The following is a 22,975-nucleotide window of genomic DNA, read 5'->3' on the forward strand; positions in this document are numbered from 1 at the left end:
CTCCCCAATCTCTGCTCCCTGACAGGGCTTCTTCCTTAAACTCCAGGCACATACATTCACTTGCCTATGTGACATGTTTTCTTGGATGCTTACTGGGAATTCACACTTATGGTTGATTGTCCCCCCACAAAACTGCCCTCTTCTCCGGCTTTGTAAATGGCAATTCCATCCTTCAGTTGCTCAAGCCAAAATCCTTGGAGCATCCTTGATGCCTTTCTTTCTCTCACTTTATTATCCAATCTATCAAGTTTGGTCACCACCACTTCAGAACTCACTTAGGATGTGACCACTTTTCTCCCCTTTGCTGTTATCATGTTAGTCCAGGCCACCATCATGTCTAGGCTGGATGACTGCAATAGTCTTTTATCTGGTTTCCTGCTTCTGCCATTGCCTCTCAATTCAGACACTGGAATATAAGTCAGATCCTGTCATCCCTTCGCCTTCATCTCCACTGTCTTTCCATCTCACCCAAAGTAAAAGCCAATGTCCTTACATTGGCCTGTAAGACCTGCCATGATCTGATCCCTGCTACTCTTTCTCCTTCCTCATTGAGCTCCAGCTACTTGCTCCTTGGCTGTTCCTTGAACAGCACACTGCTGCCTCAGGACACTTGCACTTGCTGTTGCCTTAACTGGGAACCCTTTTCCCTTCAATACTGGCATAGCTCACTTCTTCTTCTCCAGGTCTCTGATTGAATGTCATCGCACATGGGTCTTTGGACCTGACACATTTGAAGCAGCAATCTCCACACTCCTGAACCCTCCTAACCAGCTTTATTTTTCCTGTTTTCTACTTTTAAATAGTCTATTTCCTTCCTTTATGATATCAGGTATATCCTTTGAGGTATAGACTTCCTGTGATTTATTCACTGCTCCTAGAACAGTTCTGTTCCATAATAGGTACTAAATAAAATTTCCCAAATGAATGAAGAAATGTTTATTTTCAAAGTCACATCTTTGTGGTGAAAAAATTAAATAGTACCTAAAGATATAAAATTGAAAATATGAGAGGAAAGTTTTTCTGTTTTTCAAAATGATTAGTAGTTTATTTTCTCTCTAAGAAATTTCAAATGCTTATATGTCAGGATTCTTTTTAACTTTCACATATAGGTATCAGATTATACAAACATTTTTGCAACTTGATTCTTTCACTGTATTCATTGTCTTGTATATATTTCTGTATCAAAAAACTTCAGAACTTTAAAAGCAAAGTATGTAAGTGGAGGTGATCCTAAAGTTTGTTTCCCCCTGTTTCACTCTAAATGTTCCCTTGTCTGTTCTTCTCTAAGTTGATTATGGGAGGAGTGAGTCACCATTTTTTGCTGGTCATTGGGATTGCATTGCAAGATTGGCTGCCTTTTTACAAAAGAATTCCTCACTAAGATTAATACTTGAATAAAACAAAGGCCAGAGACCTTGACATCTTGTCAGCTTTTCACTGACTGCCCTGTGAAAATTCAGCAATGTTGATAGTGATAGTCTCTGGGAAACGTGACGTCAGTTGGATGGCGTTGCAGATATTTCAGATGATAAAATAGTCAATAAATAAGCTAAAAACATATAGTGCCTTTTTCGAAAATCTCATGGTATTTTTCATGACCAGTCCTTCCTCCTACTTCTGAGCACAAGTCGAGAAGTCTGGAATCTTTCTTACTACAGTAAGTCCCCTACATACAAATGAGTTCCATTCCAAGAGTGCATTTGTAAGTCCAATTTGTTCGTAAGTCCAGCAAAGTTAGCCTAGGTACCCAACTAACACAATCGGCTATATAGTGCTATACTGTAATAGATTTATAATACTTTTCACACAAATAATACATAAAAAACAAACAAACACAAAAAATAAAGAAAACATGTTTAATCTTACAGTATGGTGCCTTGAAAAGTACAGTACAACAGCTGGCATCAGGGGCTGGCATCGAGTGAACAGGCAAATAGAGTTACTGACTGGAGGAGGGAGAGGAGGTGGGAGATGGTAGAACTGAAGGATTGTCAGCAATAGGAGACGGAGGGAAAGCTGCAATTCCCCTCATGCATGATGTTGATGGAACGCACGTTCGCATCTTTGAAAGTTTGCAACTTTAAGGTTCGTATGTAGGGGACTTGCTGTACTGCTATCACTTAAGACCGAGGGCAGGAGGAATTGAAGACTGATGGAGACATCTTATCTTCTTGATAAGAAATGTAAACAGGGGAATTCCCTGGTGGTCCAGTGGTTAGAACTCTGTGCTCTCACTGTAGAGGACCTGGGTTTGATCCCTGGTGGGGGAACTAACATCCCACAAGCCGTGCAGTGTGGCCAAAAAAACAGTAGACAGGCCTCACGACGTGTGTTCTTTCTCTGACATATTCTCACAGCTTCCATGAGTTATACCTGGATCTTGGCCATTGGGCTGTGTAGTCTTGACCAAGACAGCTAACCTTTCTGAGTCCCTTCTTTTGGAATCATTGTGTGGACTAGAGGTAATGTAGGTAGGGACCCAGCACTGGGCCTGCCACTGAGTAAGTGTTAATAATCATTAACAATGTTGCTATGACTATTGTTTTTCATTCTTTCGTTTTTTTTGTTGTTTAGAATTTTTTATTTTAAAAATTTTATTTATTTTTGGCTGCGTTGGGTCTTTGTTGCTATATGTGGGCTTTCTCTAGTTGCGGCCAGTGGGGGCTACTGTTCGTTGTGGTGCACCGGCTTCTCATTGCGGTGGCTTCTCTTGTGGAGCATGGGCTCTAGGCACGCGGGCTTCAGTAGTTGTGGCACACAGGCTCAGGAGTTGTGACTCATGGGCTCTAGAGCACAGGCTTAGTAGTTGTGGCACATGGGCTTAGTTGCTCTGCGGCATGTGGGATCTTCCGAGACCAGGGCTCGAGCCCATGTCCTCTGCATTGACAGGCGGATTCTTAACCACTGTGCCACCAGGGAAGCCCTAGAATTTTTTAAATTGAAGTAGAGTTGATTTACAATATTGTGTTAGTTTCAAGGGTACAGCAAATTGCTTCAGTTTTTTTTTTCAGATTATGTTCCATTATAGGTTATTATAAGGTGTTGAATATAACTCCCCGTGCTATACAGTAAATCCTTGTTACTTATCTATTTTATGTATAGTAGTGTGTATCTGTTAATCCCATACTCCTAATTTGTCCCTCCCTCTCTCTCCCACTTGGTAACGGTAAGTTTTTTTTCTATGTTTGTGAGTCTGTTTCTGTTTTATATATATATTCATTTGTATTTTTTTTTAGATTCCACATATGCGATATCATTTAGCATTTGTCTTTCTCTGACTTACTTCACTAATATTCTCTAGGTTCATCCACATTGCTGCATGTGGCACTATTTCTTTTGTGTGTGTGTGTGAATGAGTAATATTCCATTGTGTGTGTGTGTGTGTGTATATATACACACACCACATCTTCTTAAGCCAATCCTCTGTTGATGGGCACTCGGGTTGTTTCCGTGTCTTGGCTATTGTAAATATTGCAGCTATGAACATTGAGGTGCATGTATCTTTTTGAATTAGAGTTTTTGTCTTTTCTGGATGTACGCCCAGGAGTGGGATTGCTGGACCATACAGTGACTCTGTTTTTAGTTTTTTAAGGAACCTCCATACTGTTTTCCATAGTGGCTGCACCAATTTACATTCCCACCAACAGTGCAGGAGGGTTCCCTTTTCTCCACACCCTCTCCAGCATTTGTTATTTGTAGACATTTTAATGGTGGCCATTCTAACTGGTGTGAGGTGATACCTCATTGCAGTTTTGATGTGCATTTCTCTAATAATTAGCGATATTGAACATCTTTTCATGTGCCTGTTGGCCATCTGTATGACTTCTTTGGACAGATGTCTATTTTGGTCTTCTGTCCATTTTTTGATTGGGTTGTGTGTTTTTTCAATATTGAGTTAATCATTGATAACACATTCTTTACCAACCTTTCCTTTCATTTCTCCTTAAGCCTGTCCTATAATCAAAGAATCTATAACTAGTCCAAGTTCTCAACAAAGATAATTAACTTTCTGATGCATATACCCTGTTGTCTTGACAAGTTTTTCAGCATTTTAGAATCAATACTGTTTAAGAATAGAACTGAAAGCACTTCTGGTTTACGTGTGGTGAAATGCATCTAGATCACTATGAATACTTAATACTATACTTGCGTGCTAATGAGCCCTGGGTCATGGGGTTGGTCATTGTTCATTTGGTGCCAGGGTCACATTCTGCATCTCTAACTCTAGTAGCTACTGGGACAGGAGGAAGCAGATAAAAGTGTATGGCTGGACCAGCACAAGCCATTTATTCAACAAATGTTCACAGACTACTAGGTGACAAGGGTTAGGCAAATAGCTGGGGGTAAAAGTAGTTCCTGACAGCACAGAGCTTATGGCCATCTAGTGGGGAAGCAGGAAAGTATAGTAGAGCTGCTAAAAGGCCACTAAATCACATAAAGTCCAGACCCGTTCATGAATGATGAGATTTTTGAAAGCAGCAGAGACTGGAAAGGAAAGCAGAGAAGGGAGGGGGTGAGGTACACATACATGTAGAATGCTCTGGAGAGAATCATGTCAACAAGTACATGAAGACGTTCTGGCAGATCCATGCTTGTCTCTGAAAGGCAAGTCCTAGAGGCTTTGGGTGCCAGCATATTGGCCTCTGTACACCAACACCAAATTAATTCTCAGAGACAGAGTTTGGGGTGAAGTACAAAAGCATAGCTTTATTGCTTTGCCAGGTCAAGGGGGCCACAACGGGCTAATGCCCTCAAAACTGTGTGTCCCGATCTGGAGGGGGTAGTGAGGAGTTTTATACTAATGGTTCAGAGAGGGCTTGATCAGCCTGTGGACATTCTTCTGATTGGTTGGTGGGGAAGTAAGTGGGAGTCAGCATCATCAACCTTCTGGTTTCAACTGGTCTGGGGTCTACGTGCTTGTGGGCAGCATGCATTTAACTTCTCCCACCTGGCAGGGGGTTTCAGTATCTGCAAAACAGCTCAAAGATATAGTTATGAATATCCTGTGGTGGGGAACCAGGACCCTGCCCCAAGGCTGCACTATTGTTTCTTTTGACTGATCCTTCCTTGTCTCACATCCCCCCTCTTCCCTAATTAGCAACTGTTTGAACCTGCTCCTTGGAACTCAGGGAAGGTCTTGGAGGCTGAATGAAGCCTGTTTCCTGTAATCAAGAAATAGGGGACACAGAATGGCTTTTGTGCCCAGGAGCCCCACAGGGTCCTGCTTGGTATCAGTTGGACTGAAGTCCCACCTATTGGAGAAAGTGAGGGGGATAAATCACTGGGCATGGCTGCCCTTTTTTCATGTAAACAGCATGATTTCTTTCTGGCAACTTAACAACTTGCTACTTCAGTTTAAATATAAACCCAAATGATCCCATGATAAGGAGGATTTGCAAGACAGAGCAACTGGGTGGCCAGAGTTCCTGGAGATTTATTCCTTACCGTGAGAGTGTGGACGTGTCCTAGAGCTGGGCAGCGTGAGAGCTTGTGGCCACACAGACTGGCTGAAATCTCTGCTCCCTCCGCCATGACCCTGAGAAAAATTATTCCATCTCTGTGAGCCTCTCTCCTCATCTGTAAAATGGTGAAAATAAGTGGTTTCCCTGCAGGGTTCAGTGGGGTTTAAGTACCATAGTGTAGGTGGAGCTATTATGACATATTAGCTGTTATTACAGAGACTGCTGTGCAAGGGATAACAAGAGTTCAAGAGGAAAGATAAGACCTTGGGTTAAAAGGCAGAATCAAAGTGAGATCAGGCATCCTTCTGGTTTTACACCCGCATTTCCTTCTTTGAATCCAGGCTCATTTTTTGCATTTGTGGCTGAGTTATTTACCTGCCTTTTGGGGAACCCAAACCCAATAAAATTGAGAACCTAGGTGCCTCCGGATGGGTGTGCTCACTTTTCATTCCCACACTTCATGCTGGATAATCACTTTATTTTCTTCAAAAATTTTTTCAAGTCCAGGTGAATGCTTTAGAGTTTAGCCATAAGAAAGCCCTAAACTGCATTACATTATAGATTACCTCCTTTTACGGCACTGGGTGATGCTGGGAAACTGAGCAATTCATCAGCAAGTTATCGGTTGTTTTCCTTCACAGGCATTCTTGTATTCTCTGACCAGAATCTTTTATTTGTTAATATCATACTGTAAGATACAGTAGAAGGTATTTGTAGGTTTAGTAGATGTTCCCAGAAATAGATTTAAGGTGTGATTATTTAGCAATGTGTGATTTAAATCTCATGTGATCATTGGTTTCCAAGTTCATCAAATCATCGACTCTTAGACTCAAAAGGGGATTAATCTACATAATGGCCCCCAGTCTGTTTCCTAGAATACTCTTCTTTAGATTTCTGTGAAAAAGTTGCCAAATAAGTTTTGGAAATGCTATGTACTCTTTTTCATAATTGAAGATTGTGAATATACATTATCATAAAAAATCCTGTTGAACCTTTTTAAGAGTTTTCAAACGTATTTGACCATAGACCACTCCCTCCTTCCTTTTTCCTCAACACATGTCAATATCCATAAGGATAAGTGTATTTTAGGATGCAGTTTTGGAAAGGTTATGTAGGGATAATAGTCAGGATCTTCCTTTTTTCAATTTTGTGCCTGTATCACGTCACTGCGATGTCTCAGACGTATCTTACAGTTGTCAGTTGTGTGGTTCTAGTGATTTCTCTACCCCTCCAGGTGTTATATCACGTTGGCTCAAGCTCTGGGAATGAGCATGGGGGGAGCCCCCACTGGACCAGCAGGAACAGGAAAAACAGAAACGACCAAAGATATGGGACGATGTCTTGGGAAATACGTCGTGGTTTTCAATTGTTCGGACCAGATGGATTTCCGAGGACTTGGACGGATTTTTAAAGGTGAGGGTTACATTTTTTTATTTCATGAGAAATTTAAGCCAAGGTGGACTATCTTGTTAAGATTTATTTTTCAACAATTGGCTACATCTTAGTGTCATTTTCCAACTTTGTAAAACTTTTTGGGAAACCTGAATCTTACCAGTGTTGTGTGGGTCAAATGTCAATATTACTTGACTTTGTAATGTTCCTTTGTACCTGCAGGTTGGGTGTTTACAAATAAAGGGTCACATTGTGAGTTATTTTGGAGGCATTTAATGTATGATCTCTTTGTTCAACTTTATGTTTGAGCAAACTTATCTGTGGCTTGACCTGGCAGTTGCATAATGCTCTTTTTCTTTGACTTTCCAAAATTATGTACTAATTGGATTTTCTATTTAATTTCCATTCTAAGGACTGGCTCAGTCTGGATCCTGGGGTTGTTTTGATGAATTTAATCGTATCGACCTACCAGTTCTCTCCGTTGCAGCCCAGCAGATTTCCATTATTCTGACATGCAAAAAGGAGCGTAAAAAATCTTTTATTTTTACTGATGGAGATAATGTGACTATGAACCCTGAATTTGGGCTTTTTCTAACTATGGTAAGGAAGCACAAGAAGAGCTACTGAACTTCAGCCTTCTTATCACAGTTTTCACACATGTCCCTGTTCATATGTCACTTATTTTCCATGAATGGAAATTGGGAATTGTAATTTTCACTCCTGTTTAGAAACCTTTGGTGTTAAACAGAGCTCATGTTAATAACTCATGACTTAGTCTCTCCAGTTAAAAGGAGAGTGAGATATGTAAATGAATTTTCTGGTTGTCAGTCCAGATTTGTTGTGTGTGCATAATGAATCTTTTAATATCATGCTGATGTGTTGCGCTTGTTACCCCATAACCGTATCATTCATCCTTTCGGTTTTATTTTCTGTATAGAACCCTGGCTATGCTGGGCGGCAGGAACTCCCTGAAAACTTGAAGATTAACTTCCGCTCCGTGGCCATGATGGTGCCTGACCGACAGATTATCATCAGGGTGAAGTTGGCTAGTTGCGGCTTCATTGACAACGTTGTTTTGGCCAGGAAGTTTTTCACGCTCTACAAGCTGTGTGAGGAGCAGCTTTCTAAGCAGGTGTGACATTCTGAAGGTCCCTATGTACTTAGGCATATTTAAATTTTTTATTCAGTGCTGGAGAGGTTGTGGAGAAAAGGGAATCCTTCTACACTGTTGGGGGGAATGTAAGTTGGTGCAGCCACTGTGGAAAACAGTATGGAGGTTCCTCAGAAAACTAAAAATAGAACTACCATATGACACAGCAATCACTCTCCTGGGCATATATCCAGACAAAACTGTAATTCGAAAAGACACATGCACAATGTTCATTGCAGCACTGCTTACAATAGCCAAGACATGGAAGCAACCTAAATGTCCATCGAAAGATGAATGGATAAAGAAGATGCGGTACATATATACAATGGAATATTACTCAGCCATAAAAAAGAATGAAATAATGCCATTTGCAGCAACATGGATGGACCTAGAGACGATCATACTAAGTGAAGTCAGGCAGAGAAAGACAAATATCATATGATATCAATTACATGTGGAATCTAAAAAAATGATACAAAGGAACTTATTTACAAAACAGAAATAGACTCACAGATATAGAAAACAAACCTATGGTTACCAAAGGGGAAGGCAGGGAGAGGGATAAATTAGGAGTTTGGGATCAACATATACATACTACTATATATAAAATAGGTATACATCAAAGACCAACGGTATAGCACAGGGAACTGTACTCAATATTCTGTAATAACCTACACTGGAAAAGAATCTTAAAAAGAATACACATATGTATATGTATAACTGAATCACTTTGCTGTACACCTGAAGCTAACACAATATTGTAAATCAGCTATACTCTAATAGAAAATAAAAATTAAAAAAAAATTGTGGACTGGGGTTGTTGACAAGGTACCTCATATATACAAAGTAGAAAGTCGTATCATGGCCAAAACAATTTTACATGCATAGTTTTACTAAGTACATTTGAAGAAATTAACACTTAAGGTATAGAAATGAAGTTAACACTATCTGAACTGACTTAAGAGCCAAAGAATTATGAATATCGATCTTTGCTTTTTATCTCACCTGTTCATTCATCATAATATATGTCATGTGTCCTCATGGTTTTGAGGAACCTCTCAATCCAAACTTCTTTGAATCTAGCTTTTACCCACAAGTTCAACTATATTCCATTCTCACTCAAAACATTCTTGGTTTCTTCTGATTATTGCAGCCTTTACTCACTGATTCTTCCCTTTTCCCTGCTGTTTCTTGCGGGTAGAGAAACCCCCACATCACTGACTCCTGCCCTTTTCTTCTCTAACTTCATTTCTCCTCCTTCACTCCTATTGCCCTTGTTCACAAGGTCACAAGGTCACAAGGGAAATGAAATGAGTCCATGTGTACAAAACAGTTGGCCCCATGCTGATCCCTTGGTGAGCATTCTGTGAATCTCACTTCATGCCCACAGATTTAACAGAGTCTAATGCTGATAAGTTTACCTTAATTAATTCCACCACCAATACTTTCAAGTCATTGTTATAGTACTTTTATGGAAGCTTGCTCATATTTTTATTTTATTGCCACAATTAAAATTTAAACTCCTTGAAGGCAAGAACTCGGTCTGAATATTTTTATGTGCTCTATCCTCCAAACGATTGGTATTAAGTGATGCATACTGCTCCCAATTAGCAGATAATTTTTTTTTCCTATAGGTTTTTAGAATTATGATGAAAAAATATTAAATTTATCACTTAACCATTTTTAAGCACATAGTTCAGTAGTGTTAAGTAAACGCACATTGTTGTGAAACAGATCTCCATAACTTTTTTGTCTTGCAAAACTGAAACTCTATACCCATTAAACAACTCCACTCTTCCCTTCCCCCCATTCCCTGGTAACCACAATTCTACTTTCTGTTTCTATGTGTTTGGCTACTTTATATAGCTCATATAAGTGGAACCATACAGTATTTGTCTTTTTGTGACTGGCTTATTTAACTTAGTTTAATGTTCTCAAGTTTCATCCATGGTGTAGCATGTGATAGCATTATACTTGCTTCCTTTTCCTGGTTGAAAAACATTCTTATTTTTACATGTATGCCGTGTTTTGTTTATCCGTTCATCAGTCGATGGAAATTTGGGTTGCTTCCACCTCCTGGCTATTGTGAATAGTGTTGCTATGAACATAAGTGTTTAAATATCTTTTTGAGACTCTGCTTTCAATTCTTTTGAATGTATTCCCTGAAGTGGGATTGCTGTATGATATGGTAGTTCTATTTTAAATTGTTTGACCAACTGCCAGGGATACTCTTTCCTGTAGTGGTTGGATAATTGGTTTTTAATTACTCACTTTATATGTGCTGCAATTTGGCATGATTGAGCTTTTATAAATACCTATCAAGGGGACAACAAAGCTGGGGGCCTGACTTTCTGATTTGTCCTTATTGTTTCCCCCTCTAGGTAATCCTGGAATGTAGCTACTTTTCTTTCTCCTCAATACCCCTGTCTTTTAAACTTATATGATGTTCATGAGTGACGTCTTAGTTTAATTCTGGTTCAGAATTTTAACTTTCAAGATATGAGGAAATTTTCTTATGGATGATTGGTTAAGAAGGGCTCAAGGGGACATGTATCTCCAGGAGGAAATTTATTCCTTTCTCTCTGTCAAGATCTATTAGTTCTGATCTAAGGGCTTAAATTAGTGATGGTACAGGAGAGGATTCTTTTGGGTATTCTCCATTTGCTAAAAAAAAGAATCTGTTGATAAAAAAATGTATTGCCCCACTAACTGTACAAATTTTCTACAGGAAAATCAGCATTTATTCATTATGTCTTTGTCAAATTTGTACAGTTTCTATGGGTAAGTTAATATTGAAAATAAGCCCAGTGTACCTCATATTCTTCAGGTACATTATGACTTTGGTCTGCGTAATATTCTGTCTGTTCTGCGAACTCTGGGAGCAGCCAAAAGAGCCTACCCCACGGATACGGAGTCCACAATTGTCATGCGTGTACTACGAGATATGAATCTTTCCAAACTGGTAAGATTCACAGATGGAAATGTTCCACCCACTTAAATTTCAGTTTAACTAAGCACAAATGAGATTAGAAATATTTATTTAAAGTGCTCATTTAAAATGCTTAATTATCAGATAAATACATAGAGCATAACATAAATTTAAATTACATAGAGCATAACTTTAAATTACATTTTTTCAGGAGCAATTTTTGTGATGACTCATCTCTAGTCTAACACATCTATTCCAATAGAACTAAAATGGATTTTTAAAAATCCACGTCTTACATTTCCAAATACCTTGAAATTTTTGTGCTGTAGAGCTAAAATCCGTTTTACCTTCGTTAAAGTAGACCTTGGAAGGAAATTGTATGTGAATTTTACAAGTGTGTAATAATTTCACATTCTTTGATTTCACAGTAGAGACTGAACAATCAGTTGTCCAGTGTCAGTGGATCCATGTACAGGATGACAGAATGATATATTTTTATTTCAAAATAAGAGTATGAACCAAATTCCAATTCATGAATTTGCCACTATTCTCATTTAAAAAAATTATTTTTAAGTTAAATGAGAAATTGTAGGTTATTTAGTAAACTCCCCAATCTGGTTGTTTTATGGAAAGGTTGTCATGTAGGCAATATTTTTTTCCTTCTATTTCCTTCCTTTTTTTTTTCTCTCTTCTCCCCCCACACCCCTTTTTAAAAAACTAATTTTTAATTTAGTAAACATGATGAAAATATTTCTCAACTTCAGTAGAGGTGATATTTTATTTATTACTGTTTGTGACAAAGTAATCTGGGCTGTATTGGACATTTTCAGTTTATCTGATATTGCCATGTTTATGCCAAAAGATTTGGTCTGATTTCCCTTTATTTCCTTTCTGAGATTGATGAGGATGAACCCTTATTTTTGAGTTTGATTGAAGATCTCTTCCCAAATATTCTTCTGGACAAGGCCGATTACCCTGAACTGGAAATGGCAATTAATAGACAGGTAATATATTTTGCAGGACATCAAGTATAGTGTCCCTTTCATCTGAACTTCATGGGAATCAAGTGGAGCTGTTGTGGCCTAAATCTACAGGTTCCGAGAACAACACTGAGGCTGTGACTACAGTTTTAAGAGAAGCCGTTGCTCACCATTGATAGAGCTTTTCCTCCCAGGAGGTCTCCTACCATCACTCAGCCACAGGTCCAGTTACCCGTGTGCTAGTGGCCCCATTATTATTATTATTATTTTGCGGTACGTGGGCCTCTCACTGTTGTGGCCTCTCCCGTTGCGGAGCACAGGCTCCGGATGCACAGGGTCAGCGGCCATGGCTCATGGGCCTAGCCGCTCCGTGGCATGTGGGATCTTCCCGGACTGGGGCACGAACCTGTGTCCCCTGCATCGGCAGGCGGACTCTCAACCACTGCGCCACCAGGGAAGACCTAGTGGCCCCATTATTCATGGAGACCATTCCACACCAGATTCCCAATGAAATGTGATGGGTCAGCAGGGGCCGGTGGAGCTTGGCTGGCTGCATTGCCCATGCTGGATTTGTTTCTCTCTGTGGCCCTGGTGTTTACCACATTGCTTTGGTCTCAGGACTGTAGCTACTGAGTGTCATTTGCAGTGATCTCATATGGCTCCTTAGCTGTCATTCTTTTTCCCCAGGCCCAAGATCACTTGGGATTTCTTCCTTGGGCTCTGGGGGGATCCATCATGTTAAGTGTATCATTAGGTGTCTGGATTTCCCATGATACTTGGTGCAGCTTTAACTTTTTATAGTCTTCCTAGGAATGGAAATGAATCATGAAAACCTTGTGCCTCAACTTCCTTTCCTATGAAAAAGAGTTTTTAAAAAAAATTTTTTTATAGAAATGGTGATTAGCTCATATTTATAAAATGCATTTCAATTCTTTGAAGATATTTGTAATAAAAATCAATAGGGTAGTATTTTATGGCCATTTCCCCTTTAAATATCAGTATATAAAGATCTTAATTTCCTAATCAGGTAAAAGTGATTATTCATTTTGCAAATGGCTTCTTCATCATATGGCCAAATTAATTGTAGCATTGCCTAAAAAGCTAAGTGTAAACTAATTTATAAAGTGACTTACATTAGTAATTTATAGCATATGAAAAATCTGAAGAGAAAATACACAGCATAAAATGATACATGATTATTATCCAAAATTATTTAAGTAAAAATAAGAGCATCACTTATAGTGAATTGAAGCATAGCATGACGGTTAAGAGCATGGACCATAGGGCTGAATTTCTTGGGTTCCAATCCCTACTCTGTAACTTAACAACTAATAATCTTGGATAAATTGCTTAGTCTCTTTGTGCCCCAGTTTCCTTACCTATAAAATGAAGACACCAATAGTACTAATCTCATAGAAGATTAAACTTAGAATAGCGTTTGGCAGCGTAGCTTCCATACACGTGTTTGATAGATAAAAACTATCCAGAAGATTTATAAAGATGGCTTGACTGGTATGCTTGAAATTATCTTTTAAATTAAATATCATCTTTTAAATTAAACATTTAAAACACATTTTGATATTTGAGCCTTTATTCTTAAGTTGCTCCTAATACATACATTCAATAAAATGTTAATATAAGTGTATTTAATTCCCAAAGTCAACTGTAGGTGTTTCTTGTTTGCCTGGGATATCATTTTGATTATGTTCAGCCTGCTTTTGCCTATGTATATATATTTTTTATGCAATATATATATATATATATATATTTGTGTGTGTGGTATGCGGGCCTCTCACTGTTGTGGCCTCTCCCACTGTGGAGCACAGGCTCCGGATGTGCAGGGCCAGCGGCCATGGCTCACGGGCCCAGCTGCTCCGTGGCACGTGGGATCCTCCCAGACCAGGACACAAACCCGCGTCCCCTGCATCGGCAGGTGGACTCTCAACCACTGCGCCACCAGGGAAGCCCCTGCAATATATTTTTTATTGGGAATTCCCTGGCAGTCCAGTGGTTAAGACTCGGGCTTTCACTGCCGTGGACCCGGGTTCCATCCCTGGTTGGGACACTAAGATCCCACAAGCCCTGAGGTGCAGCCAAAAGTATATATATTTCATTGTGGTAAAACACATGACATAAAATGCAACATTTTAACTATTTTTTAAGTGTACAGTTCAGTGGCATTAAGTATATTCATAGTATTGTGCAAACCTCACCACTGTCTGTCTTCAGAACTTTTTTCATCTTTCCCAGCTGAAACTTCATATGCAGTAACAATAATTCCCCATTTCTCTAACCTCACTCCATGTCTATACTTATTTTGAGCACAATGATAAGTCCAGATATCTGTTCATGTGGCCCAATGTGGGCGGTTTGTTATGTTTTCAGGTTGAAGAAGCTGGTTTAATCAACCATCCTCCTTGGAAACTGAAAGTCATCCAGTTGTTTGAAACACAGAGAGTGCGGCATGGAATGATGACTCTGGGGCCTAGTGGAGCAGGGAAAACCACCTGCATCCACACCTTGATGAATGCCATGGCAGGTAAGGGGGCAGTCAATCTGGAGACACATTTAAACTGTTGTGACACATGTGAATGCCCCAAGAGGGACACAAATGTAGATGTATGTTAGCATATTTTTATAGGAGGGGATGCTACTTTTTTGACTATTGGGTAAATTTTAGAGATAACACAGTACATTTATGGACCAGAGGAGAAAAACGTTTTTTTCCAACTTTATTGTATACAAATATAATTTGGACACATAACATGTGCAAGTTTAAGGTGTACAGTGTGTTGATTTGATACATTTATATGTTGCAAAATTATTATCACCATAGCATTAGCTACCACCACCATCATATCACATAATAACCATTTTTTTTTTGTGATGAGAGCATTTAAGATATACTTTCGTAGAAATATTCAAGTATATGATACAGTATTATTAGCTATAATCACCATGCTTTACATTAGATCCCCAAATTTGTTAATCTTATAACTGGAAGTTTGTACCCTTTTCCAAGATCTCCCCATTTCCCTCACCTCCAATCCCTGGTGACCACCATTCTACAATCTGTTTCTCTGAGTTTGACATTTTTAGATTCCACATATAAGTGATATCATACAGTATTTGTCTTTCTCTGTCTGACTTATTTCACTTAGCATAATGCCCTCAAGTTCCCTCCATGTTTTCACAAATGGCAGGATGTCCTTATTTTTCATGGATGAATAACATTCCATTGTGTATGTATACCACATCTTCTTTATTCATTCATCCATTGGTAGACACATAGGTTGTTTCCATATCTGGGCTTTTCTGAATAATGCTTCAGGAAAGACATTTTTTTAAAGTGATTTTATGGACTGTGCTATATGTTCTACATATGTTATGCCATTTAGTTTTCAAAATGATATTAAGATGTAGCTATTATTATCCCCATTTTGTACAAAAAAGTCAAAATTTAACTTCAGAAATACTCAGTGTCAAAAAGATGGTAAATGATGAGACTCAAAATTAAGGTCAGGTCCCATTAATGAAAAACCCAGAATTTTCCCAGTAAACTATACCACTTGCCACTTATGACTTAACACAAGATGCTGCCTCTCAATAAATATAATTCTAATCCCAACTCTTAAATTCTATGTATTGAAAAATCATCCTAATTATAAACTAATTTCCCACCCAGAATCAGATATTTTTCTTGTGAATTGAAATAAATGTATTTAATTTCCAGATGTTCTTAAGTTTTACATCTAAGTCCCTAACCTAAAGTTATCTAAGGATAATGGGCATTGCCTTTTTCATGATTATTCTTGTATTCTCTGGTTCTGATTAGACGTTGACGACTTCCTTCTTAAAAGCATTCGCAGCCCTTAGCCATGGCAGTTCCAAAATTTCACAGAACTTTGGCTGTTAGAATGCATCATACATTGTCCCACAAGGAAAAGCTGCCTGGCTGGGTTTCCAGTCAGCTCATGGAACCCCAATGCATCGATATTGGTTGGTGACTATGGTCTGTATTTATTCTAGGGTCCTGCATACATTAGATTTAGTCTCAATTTCCTCAGCTATGGGATGAAGTGAATTCTGTACCTCAGGACTCTACCAGGGGGTCTTCACACTGAGACAGGCTTATGCTCTCAGCTAGCACCTACCTCCACCAGAACTGAGAGGTCACACCTGCAAAATTTATCACATGGTTTTCATGTGTACTATTAAGGTTCTGCTTTGGGATTTTTACATAGCATTAAAATGATGTATTCTCCTTCTCAAATTATGCTTAAAGATACTTTTGTTGTTGTTATAAAGCTGCCTTCTGTTAACAATAAACTACAAATGCACTGGGTACAATGACTTGAACAAAATGAGTACAAAATATTAAACAATAGAGATACATTGTATATAATATGTCTAAATGATGTAATCAATATGGCATCACTGGTTTTGGAGAAGTTCTTTGCAAAGATGAATAAATTATTAGACTATTTGCTGTTTATTAACCTGTTCTTGGTTTTAGTATGTAGGGTAAACATTTGTTATATTAAATGACATTGTTTTTTACTGAAAACTTTGATTATCCAAAAGATTGAGAAAGTAATTGGGTTGAACTTCTGCAGGACCCATGTATGTTATTTTTCCCCTTATTCATCATGTATTTGTTCATCAAATATCTTTGATGTTCTGTACTTGGAAGTTCTGTACTAGAAGTGGGAAAGCAGGCATGGAAAAAAAATGGCCACGTCTTTAAGGAGTTTACAGTGTAGTGTAGTGACACAGGTAATTGTAACTCAGCATGGAAGATTGGACATGAGGAAGATTTGGACAATTATGAGGTGAGCAGAGGCAAAGGAGATCAGAAACCTTTCTAAGGAATTCTAGAAAGGCTTACAGAGCTGGTGCTACTTCATCTGAGGTTTGCGGGTTGAGTAGCAGATGGATAAAAGGCATTCTTAGCAGAATGCCTCTTCTTAGCAGAAGAGGCTGAGCAGGTAGGAGGGGCTGGCGAGAGCTTGATATGCCTGGAGAAGCTCTCTGGCATGGATGAAATCTAATTTGTGGGAGTGGGGGAGATGAGGAGGTATAGCAGATGCTATTGGTGCCCAGGGCCACATCCCTTTGGTCCTCCCCTTCTACAGATGCAGCTGTTGGAGAGTTTCTCCCCCAAATGCCAGTGGTGTCTCCCGGTTTTTCAGCCTTATGACTTTCCTTGAAGCTAGAGAACTGGCTCAGCCTGGAAGAAGGGGTTGGGTGAGAATTAATGCTCCTGAGGCAGCCATACCCTTAACCAATGAGGGAAAGAGTGGAAGGGAAATGTCCCACCTCCTGTCTTTTAGAGGGACACTCCAACTGGGACCAGCTCACCAATGAGCCCTTTACTGGCTCTCTCTCCTTTCCTGTCTCACTCTCTCTTTCCCCTGAATCCAAACTCTCAGTTCCCATGTCTTTGTCTCAGGCTTTGCTTCCAGGGGGAATTCAAATTAGTACAGAGGGCATGGCATGAGAAGCTTTGTAAGTCATAATAAATACCGAGATTTTATCCTGTGGGTGATGGGAAGCCATAGAGCTGGGGAGTGGTGTGATTAGCCCTGTGTGTAGAAGACCGTCCGGTGGCCGCATAGAGAATAGACTGGGACAGGAGGGGCTGTCTGGGAACTTCCATAAGGAGGTCCTAAGAAGGTGACAGCAAGAGAAGAGTGCTTACTCTGGGGCAGAGTCCATGAAGGTGGAGTGATCAGGACAGTCAAGAAATGCCTAGGAGAAGAATTAAGAGGAATTAGTTTAACCAACATTTAAAAAGTCAACCTTTTTTTTTTTCCTTAGAGTGCTCTTATAAAAATGTTATGGTATCGTATTTTAAATGAAAATGATATAATTCTACCTACACCCATAATGAAATAATTTTTGATAGTTTCTTCTGGACCAAGTCCAGTTTTTACCTATGATACGTTTGAAGAGGTTGCTGGCCTTTTGTAAAGTGTGATTAGATTTTTTAAAAAATGTTGCCAGTCGTACGGATATCATGTATTGAAAAAGCTGAACTGTGACTAAGTTGAATTTTTCAGCACTGTAAAAAATTGTAAATAATTACCCCGATTCTTTTTGTGATTTTGGAAAAAGAGAGCTATTCTCTAATTTTCTAGATAGGTTTTAATGTAACACCTTTTCCAGTGTACATATCTATGTATGTGTGCCTGTGTTTGTCAATGTTTCACACAGTATGTAATATTTTAGCCTCTATTTTTATGATTTTATACTTTAAATCTTTAAACTTTTTAAATTGAAATACAGTTGATTTACTATATTGTATTAGTTTCAGGTGTACAGCAAAGTGATTCAGTTAATACATATACATGTATCTATTCTTTTTCAAGTTCTTTTCCCATTTAGGTTCTTACAGAATATTGAGCAGAGTTCCCTATGCTATACTGTAGGTCCTTGCAGTGTGTATATTTTAATCCCAAACTCTTAACTTATCCTTCCCCACCCTTTCCCATTTGATAGCCGTAAGTTTGTTTTCTATGTCTATGAGTCTATCTCTGTTCTGTAAATAAGTTCTTTTGCACCATTTTTTTTTTAGATTCCACATATAATATAGTTTAAATCTTATTCTTCAATTTTTTACTTAGTAACTACCGTCCCCTTTGTACAGAATCCATCTTATTTAAGAATAGTTTTAGGGTTTGAAAGATTTGAATACCTTTTCTGAAGCTGACCACAGAAGAAAAATCCTTGATTTTTGTAACATTAGTTTAGCTGATTTTTTTTTCCAAATGAGCAAGACCATATCTCAGCAAATCAAAGCTGTCAATGGAGAGAATCAGGTATCTTTAAGTCACATTTAAGACATAAGAGTTAATCTAATACACCATAAACCAAAAGAGTTTTGAGCTGTGAAATTTGAAGAACTTCCATCCTACATTAATTCCTTCATCACTTCCAGCATGGTAGCATTTTCCCCCTTATGTAACATGCAGTTTTCTTTTCCAGAAGATAAAAAGTGCTTTAGTCAATAAAATATAATGAGGGTAATTATGATAACTTGGAATGCAGTAAGACATGTATTTTCAATGTAATTTTGCATTTTTTCACGTTTTGAACACCTGCTGACAGTACACTGCACATTGGTGCAATGTTGCCTAATGATGGTTCATTCTACATGGGGTTTGTTTAAAATTTGTACTTACTTGGTATAGATTGTGGAAAACCACACCGGGAAATGAGGATGAATCCCAAAGCGATTACAGCTCCACAGATGTTTGGTCGGCTTGACGTGGCAACGAATGACTGGACCGATGGGATATTTTCTACTCTTTGGAGGAAAACACTGAGGGCTAAGAAAGGTAGAAGATGAATTACAAGTATAATTTTTGACATGTACTTCTAAATAACAACCTTTGTGGCTATTTAAAATGAGTAGAACAACTGTAGTCTCCATATTATATCTTATCCTAGACCAAGAACTCATAAGTCAGTATGATATTTGTGAATGTTGAAATACTGAAATGACTGAATTGTGTATTTAAAATATCCCCCCTTTTTTTGGTTACAAAGGGAATTATTTTCCTTTTGAAAAAAATATTTCTATATTCCTGTGGAAACTTAGGATAAAATAGTTAGAAAAAGCTGTTAAGGAACATTGATAGTACTGTATTCAAGTGATTTCATCATCACTGTTTTCACTGAAGAATTAAAAAATGGTACTCTTGTTTAAGTATGGCCTATTTTTAGAAAACCGATTCTCCTATAAAATCACAGGAGGAAATGGGCTTCTTTGGAAAGAAAATTGTGTATATCAAAAAATGAAGTCTAACAAATTATTCTCATTTAGGTGTACACGGGTGTTTGTTTTTTTGTTTAAACACACTCCTTAAGGGCTAGTGGTTCACTCTGAATATTCTCTTACTTAGGGACTTGAGCCCAGTGGTCCCAGAAAATAAGCTCAGATGGAAGAGGTAATATCAATTCTCCTCTCACTCCTGAATGAGTAAGAGAAAAGCACAGTGCAAGCAATTGCAGGGACAAATAAGAATATAGGAGGAGGACAAGACATTTGGGCTTACTTCACGAGTCCACACTTTGGGCAACAGTGTGCTGTTGAAAAACGTTTAAAGTGACACCACTGACGTTCTCTTTGAGAGAATGTGGCTGATCAACCCAACACCAATTGTTAAAAGAGAAAAGAAAACGCTTCATTTCTAAAGCGTGCTCATATTAGAAGTTGCTGTTGTTTTACGGGAATAAAATAAAATTTTGTGTCTGATTTGTTCTAGTAATCCTGTGTAAACACAGATCCAGTAACCAAATATTATCTTAAAGAATAGGTGCTTAAAGAGGTTTTTTTCTTAAGTCCTTTTTAGAAAGGCAACATATACTTTTTCTTTCACAGGGACTCTGGTGATCAGATCATCATTTTACTTAAACTGCTAGTTGAATGAGCATGATTAGGAATTTCATGGCATTTGATTTGACTTAGAATATTCCAAAGTTGTTAAATTAGAGATAAAAATTAGAACTACAAACTTGGTCATGGTGTTGGTAAGTAAGAGTAACTAGTGGTTAAGAAATTAAGAGTAACTATTAAACTGAATGCCTAAATTTACAAGGGCGTTTCTGTTGGACATTCTATCGATTCTCAGTATAACCCTGCTCTCAGTAGCATCTGGCACAGTTAATCACTCGCGGGCCTCTCACTGTTGTGGCCTCTCCCGTTGTGGAGCACAGGCTCTGGATGCGCAGGCTCAGTGGCCATGGCTCATGGGCCCAGCCGCTCCGTGGCATGTAGTATCTTCCCGGACCGGGGCACGAACCCATGTCCCCTGCATTGGCAAGTGGACTATTAACCACTGCGCCAACAGGGAAGCCCAATCACTCTTATTCTTGAAACTCTTCCACCACTTGACTTCAGGGATACCTTACTGGCTGACTCGCCTCCTACTTCTGTTTCACTGAGAGCTCAGCCAGAGGGAGGAAGCAGTGGAGGAGACCCTACCAGAAGGCTAAACATTGAAGTACTTGTGTCCTCAGACCTCTTGTCTCTATCTATCCTTATGATCCAGAAGAAACTTACCCAGACCATGGTTCTCAAGGCCATCTCTAAGCTGATGGCTTCTACATTTTAATCTCTAGCCCTTGAATTCCCAACTCAGCAGCTCTATGGGCTGTCTGTTGGACATCTCAGACTGAACGTGTGCAGACCAGAATGGATTCCGTGGCTCCGCCTTTCTGACATCACTCACATCCCTTTCCCCCTTCCCTCCTTCTTTCTAACCAGGTTCGACTTCCTGCTGTTCCTGGAACATGATCACCCTAAACTTGTACCCACTTCAGGACATTTGCAACTACTGTTTCCACTGCCTGAAAAATTCTAGCTCTAGATCTTTACATCACTTCATTCTCCTCCAGAAATACTTCATTGACCACCTTATCTAAAATGCCTCACCCTCTTATCCTGCTGAATTTTTCTTATATATTTCTTTGCATATTGGTTTGATTGTCATGTCTACCCCTTAGAAAGTCACCTCTGTGAAGGCAGGATGTTATCTTTTTTTATCACAATATCCCTTGAACTGTGCTGATACAGAGAAGGTGCTCAAGGAATATCTGTTCAATGAACTAATGACTTTCTTGATTATGGGCTTTAAACAACTGCTATATAAAGAACAGGAAGAGTCCTATTTGACAAAATATGATAATTATTTAGATCAAAGCTTTATTTAAAAATTAATGAAAATTACATCAAATTATAGTACTTCCTCAAGCATAGTAGTTATGTATATATGCATATATGTGTGTGTATGCTTTACTCCCTGACCTTGGTGGGATGTTCTAGGGGAGCATATCTGGATAGTTCTTGATGGGCCAGTAGATGCCATCTGGATTGAAAATCTGAATTCCGTTTTGGATGATAACAAAACTCTAACCCTTGCCAATGGTGATCGGATTCCCATGGCTCCAAACTGCAAGATTGTTTTCGAACCTCATGACATTGACAATGCTTCGCCTGCTACTGTCTCAAGAAATGGGATGGTTTTCATGAGTTCTTCTGTCCTTGATTGGAGTCCTATTCTTGAGGTATGATTGGAATCTTTTTTTTTTTTGGTATAATTAAAGAGGGAAACAGATCCTTTAGCATTCTTTTAGAGTGTGTGCTGATTTTTCTGCAGACCTGTTGGTGTAATTGCATTTTAATGCTGATGTTTGTGGAAGATCCTTGAATGCTCTGGGACCTTCAGCCCAGGTTGTCCCTTACAGGTTTCTTCAGTGCTCAGGGTTCTTCAGTTCTAATACTTTTAGACCTGTGAATTACACCCCGTGGGCTGGGGAATAATTGCAAGGCCTAGGTGAACCAATAATCCCACTAGGGACTTCTCTGGTGGTCCAGTGGTTAAGACTCTGAGCTCTCAATTCAGGGGACCCAGGTTCGATCCCTGGTCAGGGAACTAGATCCCATATGCCACAACTAAGAGCCCGCATGCTGCAACTAAGACCCAGCGCAGCCAAATAAATAAATAAACATTAAAAAAAAACAATCCCACCAAACTGTGAGTGAATAAGGAAAATTTAATTATATCACTTTGGGGATTCATGATATTTTAAAAAGGTACTCACTCAGTTGCTTGTGGATTCCCATGAACACAACTGTCTTAGAATATTAACTCAAAGAAGACAATTTATTAAAGTTCATATAAAGAATTTTTATGAGGTTCAATAGTCATAACATTAGTTTTAAGTTTGCACTTGGAAATAATATTTCAGATAATATCTTTTCAATTCATGATAAGGTATATTATTTTATTACTACCAATGTATGTTAGAGTATGTTGATTATCATAAGATTATAATTGAATGCCTTGCATACTTAGATATTTTACTAAATAAATATTATAGTGTAAGGCAGAATGCTTATTAGACAAGCCACCTGTAAAATCTTTTTTGACATTGTTGGTCAAATTATTATTTTCATTTACATAAGTTTTTTGGAGATAATTTTGACTGAAAACTTATGAATTCATATTTTAAATCAAGTAGATGAAGATGTGAAGAAGGAGGGGATTTTAAAGCA

The 22,975-nt window shown here is 38.6% G+C and overlaps 1 protein-coding gene across 1 annotated transcript in view; it reads left to right on the forward strand.

The window, feature by feature from the left end:
* The window catches only part of DNAH5 (dynein axonemal heavy chain 5), a gene marked incomplete at its 3' end in the record, with an annotated part of 240,126 nt that overhangs the window by 102,723 nt on the left and 114,428 nt on the right, over positions 1 to 22,975 (forward strand). The window contains exons 36-43 of the mRNA XM_079701862.1: positions 6,697 to 6,875; positions 7,267 to 7,454; positions 7,792 to 7,986; positions 10,832 to 10,966; positions 11,830 to 11,937; positions 14,299 to 14,452; positions 19,107 to 19,253; positions 21,743 to 21,984. Of these exons, the coding sequence (XP_079557988.1) occupies positions 6,697 to 6,875; positions 7,267 to 7,454; positions 7,792 to 7,986; positions 10,832 to 10,966; positions 11,830 to 11,937; positions 14,299 to 14,452; positions 19,107 to 19,253; positions 21,743 to 21,984 (1,348 nt within the window). The remainder of the gene's footprint in view (positions 1 to 6,696; positions 6,876 to 7,266; positions 7,455 to 7,791; positions 7,987 to 10,831; positions 10,967 to 11,829; positions 11,938 to 14,298; positions 14,453 to 19,106; positions 19,254 to 21,742; positions 21,985 to 22,975) is intronic.

The sequence above is a fragment of the Hyperoodon ampullatus genome (assembly GCF_949752795.1).
Source record: "Hyperoodon ampullatus genome assembly, chromosome: 4".
NCBI classification, from domain to species: domain Eukaryota; kingdom Metazoa; phylum Chordata; class Mammalia; order Artiodactyla; family Ziphiidae; genus Hyperoodon; species Hyperoodon ampullatus.